The sequence below is a fragment of the Ananas comosus genome, linkage group 19 (genome assembly GCF_001540865.1).
Source record: "Ananas comosus cultivar F153 linkage group 19, ASM154086v1, whole genome shotgun sequence".
NCBI classification, from domain to species: domain Eukaryota; kingdom Viridiplantae; phylum Streptophyta; class Magnoliopsida; order Poales; family Bromeliaceae; genus Ananas; species Ananas comosus.
The window spans coordinates 10,589,053-10,602,015 of NC_033639.1; the positions used below are offsets into that span (position 1 = coordinate 10,589,053).

The window sequence follows — 12,963 nt, forward strand, 5'->3', positions numbered from 1 at the left end:
AATTTATTGAACTAAAATTTAAATAACGTAATCGCTAAATTTAAAAGTACAGATGCCTACTTACAAAAAAACAAAAGTTCACGGGATCTTCGGACATTTTTCCCAAAATAATATGTATCATCATGCCTCGTTATTAATTAAAAAGGGAGTGGGTGAGATGGTTGCTTTGATTTGATACCCTAATGTTGGAGTATTGTGTATTAGACTTGGTCCGCATGTTAGTTATGAACTGTTCGTATTAACATCTGTCCTTGTCTTAATTACAGTACTGAAGATTAGGCAATGACTCAATAATGAGGCCAGGATAGGTGAAGGCACGAGATCGGAATCCTAGAAGAAAGTCTACTGTTTTATATTTGCACCACATCAGCAATAATAAGTCAATTATATTTTTTTAAAATATTAATAATAAAAATATTTTTTAATTATGATGTGATGGATTAATTCAAACGAATTTATTTGGTTGATTGGGAATGTCACGTCGCCCGTATAACTAGTGCGTTTTAAAATATTTCGAATCCTAGATAGAGAGGTTTAGCATAAGAGAGAGCCAAGCTCTTTAATGTACATAATAAAAAGCGAAAAAAAGTACATAACTTTTTTGAATTTTAGCTCATTTGTAAATAGACGTCTGCGCGTTTGGTTTTGATAATTAGACTTTTTAAAATTTATCAAATAGTTTAATAGATCCTTCTCTTCGAGTAATATTATTAATTACATAATTGTTTTGGCCATATGTATTGCATATAGCTTTATAAAGCTTTAAAATGTAAAAAAAAAGAAAAAAATTGTATTTTTGTGTTCTAATACGTAGAAAGAGTGACAAAAATTAAAATTCAATTCAACAAATTATTCGACCGCATATTAAATTATCAAAATTAAAAGAAAAAAAATATTTTTTTTTATTTTCAAGTCTTAAAATATTATATGTACCACACCTGATCAAATGATTATGTAATTAGCAAGTTCACCGGAGCACAGAAGTTAGTTAAATTATTTGGTAAAATTTATAAAATATAATTATAAAATTAAACGTTCAAAGCGCTTGGTTTTTAAAAGATCTAAAGTTCAGCATGTCTCAATATAGTTTTTTCAAGTCCGGCTGGGATGCGTCTGCTAGCATCACGCATTTGGTGTTATCAAGTTTTCCGCTGTTAGATTTATCCTTTTGACAATTTTCAGTTGTTAGATCATATTATTCAACCAACCACCCACTCAATTCTAAGGGACTATTATCATTCTAACTTCATATCCCTTCATCGAAGGACTAAAAATCTAATAACACTGATGATTTGGTGCCATTAAAAGCATTTCAGTCAAATTTCAGTTTTCCTATAATAACAAAATAAAAGAGCCCCACTTAACAATCCCTCCCACCAAAGTTTAGATTCCAAAACCTCTTACTAATTGTCCTATTGAGACACTGGAGAGCTGGTCCAACAACCCTTCACCTCTTACTAGTCCAAATTTTTCGCCACTCTATAAGTAAAAGAAGACACTGTGTGCACATGGCTGTCGATTTGTACTCGTAAGAGAGAGATAGAGTGTGTGTGTGTGTGTGTGTGTGTGTGTTTTATGCTCATCTCCTCCCTGGGGACATTGAGACACAAAAAAGAAGAGAAAAAGGAGAGAGAGGAGTGTTAGTAGATGGTACAGATTCTTGAGTGATCTGAGCTCTCACCAATCAGCCAAAGAAAGCAAAAAAAAAAAAAAAAAAAAAAAAAAAAAAAAAAAAAAAGGGGTAAAAAAAAATGAGGAGGAGGTTGAGCTATTTGATTTGTGTGATGTGTGTAGTGTTGGGATTTGTGGCCTGTGCAGAAGCAGAAGCTGAACTGAAGCTGGGGTTCTATGACAAAACCTGTCCCAAAGCAGAGACAATCATTGCTGACTATGTGAAGAAGCACATCCCCAATGCACCTACTGTGGCTGCAACTCTCCTCAGAACTCACTTCCATGATTGCTTTGTCAGGGTAATGTCATTAATATCCTCAACTCATCATCATGATCTCTCTTCAATTTGTTCTCTTTTTATCTACATTCCTTATTCTTATTCCCTACAAAAAAAAAAAAAGAAAAAAAAGAAAGAAAAAACAGTAAGATGATCTTTTTCTGTGGCAAAATATTTATGGCCAGTTTACGAGATTCGTCGTCCATAGGGCATTGCAATCATTATTGTGCTTTAATCTGAATTTTTTGTGCGCTTGTAAAATTTATGTTCCAGGGTTGTGACGCATCGATTCTGATAAACTCCACAAAAAACAACGAAGCAGAGAAGGACTCGGCCCCCGACGTAACCCTTCGCGGGTACGACTTCATCGATCGCGTGAAGAGCTTGGTAGAAGAGGAGTGCCCGGGGGTCGTGTCTTGCGCCGACATCATCGCATTAGTAGCGAGAGATGCAGTTGGAGTCATAGTAGGAAACTATACTAGCCAACATTAGTGAGACTTTTGTGCTGTAAAACTAACTTGTTGCTGATTCTGTTATAGGGAGGCCCATATTGGGAGGTTCCGACGGGGCGAAGGGACGGCCGGATATCGAACAAAACGGAAGCTTTGAATGAAATTCCTGGGCCACAGTTCAATTTTAGCAGGCTCAAAGCTTCTTTTGCTAGCAAGGGCCTAGATTTGAAAGATCTAGCAGTATTATCTGGTGAGCAATCTAAGTTTAAATCCTTCAGATAGATAGATATCTTCTGCATCTCTACTTCGGAATTTGATTTGGTAACATTAGTGGATCCAAAAATAAACAACAAGATTCAACCAATCACATTTCTATTGTAGTCAATGTACATTTTTATCTTAGCCATGTAAAGCATTATTTACTGCCTACATTGATTAGAGCCTGCAAAGTAGTTGTTGTGCTCGAATAATGACTCAGAAAACAAATAATAGAACACTGATAAGGACAGCTTTAACTGTCACTAGAACTGTCCAAAGCAATTTGTGATGTCTCATTGAAACTGTACCCAACTTTGGAGCTATTTTGAGCCCAGCAAGAAGCCAATTTCGCGGTAGGTATCCACCCTTCGAGAGCCGTCGGTGACCGGCAAAAAGTGGTGGGCCGCTGCGGGGCAGGGAAATGCGTATGCGTATCACTTACATTCAATGTAAAATTCAACATGCTTGAAGTGCTGATCTCAGAGATGATAAACCACCATTTTTTTTTGGGGCAAAATCGCAATGTATCCTAAATTGTAGGAAAATTTTTATATTGCCACTTCTAGGCTCATCAACATACAGGCCTTCTTTTTTAAGTGAAATGGAACAATTAATGATGGAGCGAGGTAATATATTGGTTTCGATATTTCGAGAGGCAAAGCTAAATCAGTGATATATATATATATATATATAGCGTTTTTCGTGCAATTTAGCCTTATTGTTCTGCTCCAATTTGTAAGAGCTTTTCAGTTCAGAATTGAATGACTTGTCTACTTGAGGGTTCTTGATTGCAAACTGTAGTTTTGAGGGGCATATGTGAACTTTTTTTTTTTTTTTCTTTTTATTTTGGTTCAAGGGAAATGTAATCCTGTAACATTTCTTTGTACAATCAGGAGCTCACACAATTGGAATTGCGCACTGCAACTCATTCAACAAGCGCCTCTACAACTTCTCCGGTAAGGGCGACAACGTCCTCGACGAGGACCCGTCGCTGGACCCCTTCTACGCCGCGAACCTAAGGAAGAACAAGTGCAAGACGCCGACCGACAACACGTCGATCGCGGAGATGGATCCCGGAAGTTTCCTCACATTCGATATCGACTACTATCGAAACCTGCTAAAGAGGAGAGGCCTCTTCCAATCCGACGCCGCGCTCCTCACGAATTCTGTCACCAAGTCCTATGTGGTGGAGCTTCTCGACGGGCCTCTCGAGACTTTCTTCAAAGAATTCGCGGTCTCTATGGTGAAAATGGGGAAGATTCAGGTGAAGACGGGGACCGAGGGGGAGATACGAAAGAACTGCGCGGTTATAAATAGCTAGTTTGCGAACAAGAGTTGCATTTGATTGCGTTCTTTTCTTCGAGAGTGAATAAATATTGCTTCATGTTCTTTGTTTCTTCGCGAGTTCTTTCCATTTAAATGTTTATGTTCGTTAAATTTATTGTGGATGTGTATGATACTACTCTTTGAATATATAAGGAGGATGAACAAAAGCAACTTGAACTTGTTATCTATATATATGTGGATCTTCTTTGCAAATCCTTTCAGTGAGAATTAGCAACTTCCTCTCGTAAGTCCGAGTTCAATTCATAATACTTTCGAAATACGACTTGCTCGATTAAGTTGTTGCGTTGTTATATATCCTTGCTGTGTACGTAACGCGACGAAGATGTAGGTGATGTTACATTTTACTCTGCACAGTCATTAACTAAGCCTCAGCTTTAAAAGTAGTTAAAATTGCAGTTTTCAGAGGTTGGTTTACGAATTTATCGATAATAATTAATCATTATTGACTGAGACCCACCGAGCTACCACTTCCGAGTAACAAGGAAAGCACTAAATTCTAAACCACACATGAATAAAACGTTTATACACTCTAGTGATAGTTAAAAAAAAAAAAATTATTACCGATCGTCGATGATTATCACCATACGTCATGTATGTACAAATTGTGTGTTTAATTTTCATGCAAACTAAGCAAAACTGGCTAAATCAATTGTACAGCTAACAAGTTCAACACTACTAAAACGATTAGCACTCAAATCAGGAAAAAAAAAGAGAAAAACTTTTTTTGACTGTAAAAATCAGAAGAACAGTAATCACAAAAGGATGCAAAAAGTACGGGACTTGGCCGTATCATGCTCTCCAACAGTTGTTGGAGTATGCACATCAATTGGAGCACTGTAATAACTATTTTGTGTGCATGTTTTTGGCCGCTAATTTTGGAGTAAAAAGTCGGTGACAAGTCCCACCATCTAATAGCAGCTTTAAAATAACCAAAGTCGGCTTCACAAGGTGCTTGATCACCGACTTATGTTTAGATTCGGATTCGGGTTCTACCGATTGAGTGGAAAACGGTTACCGATTGGGTTCGCATGCATCTCTTCCCTCGTCTCTTTAGCTATACCGGTTCGAACCAGTTTGAAGTTGGAACTGCAAAATCGGTACCCAATAGAACCGGTTACGGACCGGTTCAGATTTTACCCGAGCCAATTAAAATTGGTACTAGACAAAAATATACAATTCCTTTAGTTGGGGACTTTCCATGTATTACACCTTTGGACATTTGAATTTTCAAAATTTTAATTTATTATAATTTTTAATTCAAATTGTATAATTTATTATAATTAAGTTTTATAATATATTTAGTTGACTAAATGTTAAACATTTCATATCACTTTCAAGTTTCAATTAGTAATAATATAATATATTAATATTTAGTTAACTAAATATATTATAAAACTTAATTATAATAAATTATACAATTTGAATTAAAAATTATAATAAATTAAAATTTTGAAAATTCAAATGTCCAAAGGTGNTTTAGTTGACTAAATGTTAAACATTTCATATCACTTTCAAGTTTCAATTAGTAATAATATAATATATTAATATTTAGTTAACTAAATTAGGTTGAAGATAATTTTAATTTTTTTTTTTTTTGATTAAACAGGGATTTACCCTATTTTTGGAGATAATTTTAAATTTTTTAATCAAAAAAATTAGTATAGATTAAAAGTTGAGGACTAAAATGTGAAGCGGCACATATTAGAGTATCAAAGGTGTAATTCAGCCTCTTTCGATCAATTTTGAGTCAAAATTTTCTATTTGCGCTCGTCGTCCACAATTCTTCGTCCCCAATCTCGCGCGATTCGCACCTCCGCTCGATCCCCCTATGCCCTAATCAGATCACGGTGTCTTGGGATTTCGCCGAGATCTCCTCTATCTAATTCAAATTTCATCTTCCCTCATTCGTTTTTTTAACTTGGATCACTCGATGCAACCCCCTGGCGATCGAAACCCCGAATCAGGTTAGGATTTTTTCCTTCAAATTCTTCTAATCATTGATGTAATTATCTGCAAATCCCTTCTATTATTCTCTGAATTAGTTGTTTCTTTTGTTACTGTCACCTTTTGATCTACTATGGAGCAATTAATTCCTATTCGGAGAATGTGTTGACGTGATTAACAAGTAGGAGGAATTGTTTTGAAACATGCTTTAATTTTTGTTATTTTCTAGCGCAATGTTGTCAGAGAATTGTATTTTTTGCTTCAAACCAACTGATGTTCATAACTATTATAGATAGAAGTAGAACTATTTGTCTATGATTTCATCAATTCGTTGTGTTAGAATATTTAGTTCAAGGGCTTGTTTGGTGCTGCTGTTTCTTCTGCTTTAAGCTGTAGTTACATGTACAAGAGTGTTTGGCAATAAGAAAGTTCTAATTTGGAGCTTCGGTTGTACCAGGACGTAGAAACTTGATTTGCTGCTCCTATTTGTTGCTTTTGTGCGAATGCATAAGTTGCCATTAACTATGTTCAAAGTAGTTTTGAAATTTGCTTTGATAAACTGTATCAACTGTAAATGCCTACTCATAAGGAAGAAAACTTGACCATGAATAACCCCTTCTTTCGTAGTTTGCTAGGCACCGGGGAACCTCATCTTTTAATCTCATCTGCTTTTTGTGTTATTATTTTCGGTGAGGGCTTGTATGTTTTAGCGACGAAATCTAACTGGTTATTATCTATTTCTTCTTTGCTTCTTGCGGCATTTTTAGGCTGTGATCTTATTATGATTCTGTGGTAGGTGTTTAATTGTGACTTTGATAATATGCATTGATATGTCATTTTTATTGATGGTTATTGCCAGAGCTTGTTGCAATTGCTAGGCGCTTTGAAAGATGATCCAAGAATTTATATTTTTAGCTAATTGTTTTTTAGAGATTGTGCAACAATTAGATGATCATGCATGAAGATATGGATGTTTGTTATCTCACAAACATTATGCTTGCTTTGTCATATGGCAATGCTTAAACTTTAAATGATCGAAACTAGAGTTCCAGTTGACCTTAGCATAGCATCTTTCCATAATGCCACTTAAACAACCTTGAGTAAGAGATTGAAATTTATTTTAGTCGAGTTATGTTCTGAATGCTATTTTATCCTATTTTATCTTATATGTGCATAAAATATGGCTTGTAGCCGTAGATAAAACTTTCCATCATGCTAAATCTATTCGTCTTGCATGTTTTGAGTGATTTTAGGATAAAAACATAGCCTTTCATTGACTGTTTTTAGAGTATATTGTAACTTGATGCATTTTTGTTGGCAGGAAGTATGAGAAAGATAGATACATCGTGTTATTCTTGGAAATGCATTCGGAGATGGGTTGGCACAGATACATGGAGATGGTCTCTGGGTTTACTTTATATTGTTGCAGTTGCAGCCATATGGATTGCTGCAAGTTATATAGTTCAATCGGTTGTAGATTCTGGCGTTTCTCCTTTCCTAATAACCTACATCTGCAATTCGCTATTTATAATCTATATACCTATCGTGGAATTTGCACGGTACTTTGAAGATTCACTAGAAAAGTTTTGGCTATTATTTAGTAATAAGAATGATTTAGACATGCAACGATCTGGTGAATTGGAGAACATAAATCTCTTACAAGAAAATGATCATCAAGCGGTCCAATCTGTACCAAACCTCCCTGAAGAGGATAACACTCTTGCTCTGCCTGAATCAACTACAATTGTTGAAGATTCTACAAAGCAAGTAGATGAGAAGGGGCGGTGGACTCGCACTCGTGTGGCTAGAGTCAGCTTGTTAATATGCCCTTTTTGGTTTTTTGCGCAGCTCACATTCAATCTCTCTCTGAAGTACACCACGGTCACGGTGAGTATCAATAGACATGAATTAATTGTGGGCAAAATGTATGAATTGTCCCTATGCTATCCCAATATTGTGATCTAATGCCTTAACTTTTAACTTAAGCACTATAGTCCCTGGACATTTTCATATATTGAAATTCAGTCTGACTATTGAGAAGATATCCAAGTTATTCCTGTTAAATGACCATTTTTCCCTTATGTAATGTAATATCCTTGTTTCAATGTACTTGAAACGATTAAAAAAGCTATTCTTATAAAGGAATGTCATGTGTTTGTGTTGTCAGATTTTCTACTTTAGTCGCCAGGGCCCAGGGCTGGAAAATATAAAGAGGAAATCCAGGGACCGAATGTTTGAGGGAAAAGTTCAGAGACTGATGTGTTTAAGAGAAAACTAAATTGCAACATTGAATAGTACAGGGATGGATAATCCATGCATTTTATTCTTAACTGATTTGCTTTATGACTGCATTATGCCTAATTTTCTTTCTTTCTCTGCTACAGTCAAATACTATCTTAAGCAGTACTTCTAGCCTCTTCACATTTTTGGTGGCGCTAGTATTTCTTGGAGAAACATTTACTTGGGTGAAGCTAATCAGTGTTCTTCTCTGCATGGGAGGAACAATAATAGTCAGTCTAGCTGATTCAAATTCCACAGCGAATGCTATTGCGACGAACCCTCTTCTTGGAGACATTCTTACCCTTATTTCGGCGGGCTTGTACGCTGTGTACATCACCCTGATACGGAAAAAATTGCCTGATGAGAAAGAAGGTCAAGGCCAAGCAAGTACAGCTCAGTTTCTTGGATATCTTGGGTTGTTTAATATGTTAATTTTTCTTCCTGTTGCACTTGTGTTGAATTTCGCTAAGCTAGAGCCATTCCACAAGCTAACGTGGGAGCAAGTTGGTCTCATTGTTGGAAAAGGTGGGTGATCTTTCTCATTCAACACCTACGTATAATTATCTTCATATTTTAAGTCTGAACACAATTAGCATTGTTTGTTCTGCTGCTTATATCAAATTTTAGAAAAGCAATTCTTCTTTTCTCTTTTATCATCACCTGCCTACCTGGGTTTAGGTCAATCTAAATGCAAATTTACAGCCAAAAGGAGATCTTTTGTAGATTCAAAGGATAATAACTCATAACAATTTTTAATTTGAATTTCTTAAATAAAGCTCTTGGTGTCAACGTAATTTGTCCTGCAATAGCTGGTCATAGCACATTAGCTGTCTAACTCCAAGCTTAAAGAATCTGTAAGTATTTTTACCAGAAAGACAATTACTCAATATTTATTATGGATTTCCTTGTGTGCATCCTGGGAGTAAATGGCAATAGGTCGAACTGGAACCAGCTAAGATAAATCTTCTTGCTTGCAAATTTGCAATCTTCTGATTCCCCTCAGAAACTTAGATTCTTTGTTTTATTATTATTTTTATTTGATACCAGAGACCAGCAGTTTTCAGTAGATGTATTTTAGTGGGCCAATGTCTTAAATTGTTATCAGGTCACTATTTCTTTCTATATTGTAGATTTTTTTTTTCTTCATCTTTTTGCAGTAAAAGATCTGCTATATTCGTCATTGCTCAAATGCTATAAATCATTTGGACAAAGAAATGTTATGGAGGCTTATTGAATGTCAACTTTTCTACAGGATTACTAGATAATGTGCTAAGTGATTACTTATGGGCAAAGGCCATACACCTTACCACGACCACGGTGGCAACAGCCGGCCTTACAATTCAGGTCCCAATAGCCGCCATTGTGGACTCTCTAACTGGCCATGCTCCTCATCTCCTCAACTATGTCGGAGCTGCTGCAGTTTTGGTTGGATTTGCGGGGATCAACGTTCCATCTGATTCTCCCACCAAAATTGAAGTCACTCAACAGCAAGAACAAGACGCCGAGAGCATAACTGTGATCAATCACCGCCTCGAATTGTCGCATGAAGGTGGCGAATCTCCTATTTCTTAATGCAACTTCTCTATCTTCACAGTATATTTCTTGGTTAACTTTTGGTGACAGTGAATACAATTTTGATCAGCAAGATCATTGTGATAGCAATTTATGTGGTAAAAACACATAGACCTTTCCCGAACTATGGTGTATTTAGAAATAGGTAATGAACTTCAAATTTTTTTTTTATTTTACTGCTTAAACAGATATTTTGACTTAAGAAAACTCCTTGTAATTCCATTAGAACTTTACGCTTTCTATCATAAAAGTTAAAGAATATTTCATCAAGTATGGTATAATTTATTTTATTAAATTAAGGTTAAATCAAATGCAATCTTAGGTTACATAGTAAGATCAAATTGTTTGATGTTTGGATATCCATTTGAAAATACACCATAGTCCAGGTAAGGTCTCTTAAGTTATTACGAATTAATGCAGCATCTTTTCTGCTTTATTCCGTGGAAAGATCTGCAGCAACTGCAAATGCTATGGTACAGCTTATGTATATATACACATGACACTTTCAAACAAGGCCTTGAGAGAGGGGGTTGGTTATTATTGCCAATATTGAGCAACCAATATTGTGAACCATTAAATGGGTGGTTTTGATCCATTATCCTGTATCTTATTGGAATACTATAAGTATCATGATTTTTATTTTTATTTTTTAAATTCCAATGTATCGATTGTTCGATTAAGTTGTTCTTATATTCTTTGATCAAATTCTTTTTCTTCTGAAAAGGGTACATTGGGACAGGATGAACATGAGTTTTTCCTTTTACTAGAGTGATAAATTGTCTCCTTTTGTACTGAATGTTGTTGCATTGCAAGGTTTTGCATGGTGATTAATGAGCATAGATAGAGTGATGTGACTAAAAAAGACATTTTTATTTATTATTATGCACAGAACAAATCCATTTAATTTCTGAATAATAATCAGGTTGGATAAATCCTTTTTGCAATTACAGGTGGCTCTGTTACCATCAAAATATTTATATTCTCTTCGTTTGTTTATTCAAAAAAAAGTAAAAAAAAAAAATGCAAGTAATTCTTATGCTTGTACACAAATTCTACAAATCTTTACAAAATTGATGAGTATTTATAATCAATCACAATGATGCTCAGATTCAGTCCATTGAAATCAATCACTTATTAGTTCCTACAAAAATAAATAATAAATAAATAATAATTAAAAAGAAACCCACGAGTTTGATTGACGTATTAACGAATAGAGTAAGCAGATCCGACCCGCATCCGGATCAACCTGGCGGTCGATCACGTCTTCTCCGTCCGATCCTAATCAGACGGCTATACCTGCTCCTCCTCACGATAAAAGACCCCGCCCCTTCTCGTAAAAACCCTAACAACCTCTGAAGCCCCCCCTCTCTCTCTCTCTCTCTCTTTCTCTCTCTCTATAATATATATTCTCCTCGGCGACCCCAAATTCCTCGATGCGCTTGGTCTCTTCTTCGCCCTCCTCTCTTCTACTTCCCTTTTTCATATTTTCCGATTCTCTTCTTTTGGTGTGGCTCCTTAAAAGATTTGATTATGTTTTGTTTTTTTTTTTTTTCGTTTTTTCTTTTTGGGGGAGTAATTTCGATGCTAATTCGTTAATTGTGGTTGCTGTGATGAGGCTGTATATGTGGACTAGAGTTTCTGATCTCTGGGTTTTTCTCAAAACCAGGATTTGAAGACCACCCCTTGGCTGTCTGAGCTCATCTCTTCTATCTAATTTTTTGTTTTTTTGTTATTTATTTATTTATTTTTTCCCAATCTCTCTCTCTCTCTCTCTCTCCCTCTCCAATTTTTTTTTTTTTTTGGAAAATTTTTAAGAGATCGAATCATATGATCGATTCTGATTGTTGCTTTGTTGGTTTGTTTTATCTGATTTTAGGGAGTTATGTTGTATAATTGTATTCTAATTTTGTTTACGAGATGCATGGTGCGTCCATTACCAATTCTGGGGGAGAAAATGAATGAATCAGTTCCTCTCGGTGTAATGGCTCGGGCGCTACACTAATAACAAATGTGTGGTTATCCTGATCTGTGGCTTTATCTCTCTTGTGCCATTCCGATCCTGGAAACGCCACATACACACATTCATCCAACAACAGAGTTTAATTAAGAGCACTGATAAAACTGCAACTTAACAATAGAAAAAAGAAGATCGTGACATAGAACAACATCAATATCTATGGTTTCATTTTACACAAATTTCGATTCAATAGAAAAAAGGGTAGCCACATATGATGAACTACTCTTATGAAGCTTAATTCATTTTTGTACACCAAAATTGCGAAATATTTTTTAAAAAAAAACGAAAATGCGAAAGATATTATTGCATCTTTGACCAGATGAACTGTTAACCGTTAAAAGGAGGAGAGTTGTATGGACGGTCTCTGATGATCCAGCATAGGGGATCCAAGGGTGTAGTAGAAATGTATTAAACTTAACAGTACTATAGAATTTAAATTTAGTATTTAATCTTTCAAACTATTTAATTTAAAAAATTTGATGATTTTTTTGGAGATAAATAAAAGTTAATTATTTATTTTAATAATTCTATGGTGATGTAAATTGTATAAAATATATTAATTAAATTTGTAAAGATCAATATCACATTCAAATTTTAAAATAAGAGCCACTAAATGGCTTAAATAAAATAAATTAAAAAGTTAGATAGCAAAATTAAGAAGTATTGAAGTTGTTGATATTATATTGAGCCTACCAAATTTGGTGACATCTTAAAATTACTACTCACTTCTCATGCTACCATTTGAAATCTTTCTTCAAGCTTGTTTGAAAGTTTCCTTGTTATTTTTATTCTTTTAAAGTAAGTTTGATGCCTCTAAACTTAGTATAAAAACATTCAGAACTTACCTATTTTGAACCGACTATTTAATATTTTCAAGTTTTAATGTTACTATTTAATTTTTTAATTTGTTTGACTAGAGTCGGTGAGCGGTATTTTGATTTCAAATTTTAATCTAATTATTTATTTTAATATATTTATAGTTGCATGAGTTTTATTAAAATATACTAACTAAATTTGTAGAGATAGACGATGTATTTAAAATTTTGACATTCAAATTTTAAAATTAAAATATTATTGATTGATTCAAATCAAATAAATTAAAATATTAGACAGTAAAATTAAAATTTTAAAAAATTAAATAATCA

The 12,963-nt window shown here is 34.7% G+C and overlaps 2 protein-coding genes across 2 annotated transcripts; both read left to right on the forward strand.

The window, feature by feature from the left end:
• On the forward strand, positions 1,396-4,174 carry LOC109725058 (peroxidase 30-like). Its single transcript, XM_020254115.1, has 4 exons — positions 1,396-1,970; positions 2,222-2,413; positions 2,488-2,650; positions 3,552-4,174. Exons 1-4 carry the CDS (start codon positions 1,752-1,754, stop codon positions 3,977-3,979), a joined length of 1,002 nt encoding a protein of 333 aa, XP_020109704.1. The 5' UTR covers positions 1,396-1,751; the 3' UTR covers positions 3,980-4,174.
• LOC109725057 (thiamine-repressible mitochondrial transport protein THI74) lies at positions 5,735-10,506 on the forward strand. Its single transcript, XM_020254114.1, has 4 exons — positions 5,735-5,969; positions 7,271-7,836; positions 8,334-8,754; positions 9,482-10,506. The coding sequence occupies exons 1-4, from the start codon at positions 5,936-5,938 to the stop codon at positions 9,799-9,801; spliced, it is 1,341 nt and encodes a 446-aa protein (XP_020109703.1). The 5' UTR covers positions 5,735-5,935; the 3' UTR covers positions 9,802-10,506.

Coding starts and splice junctions, on each gene's coding strand:
- LOC109725058 (XM_020254115.1), top strand. CDS start 1,752: ATGAGGAGGAGGTTGAGCTATTTGATTTGTGTGATGTGTGTAGTGTTG. Junction 1,971..2,221: donor TCCATGATTGCTTTGTCAGG/GTAATGTCATTA, acceptor TTTATGTTCCAG/GGTTGTGACGCATCGATTCT. Junction 2,651..3,551: donor AGATCTAGCAGTATTATCTG/GTGAGCAATCTA, acceptor TTGTACAATCAG/GAGCTCACACAATTGGAATT.
- LOC109725057 (XM_020254114.1), top strand. CDS start 5,936: ATGCAACCCCCTGGCGATCGAAACCCCGAATCAG. Junction 5,970..7,270: donor CGATCGAAACCCCGAATCAG/GTTAGGATTTTT, acceptor TTTTGTTGGCAG/GAAGTATGAGAAAGATAGAT. Junction 7,837..8,333: donor TGAAGTACACCACGGTCACG/GTGAGTATCAAT, acceptor TCTCTGCTACAG/TCAAATACTATCTTAAGCAG.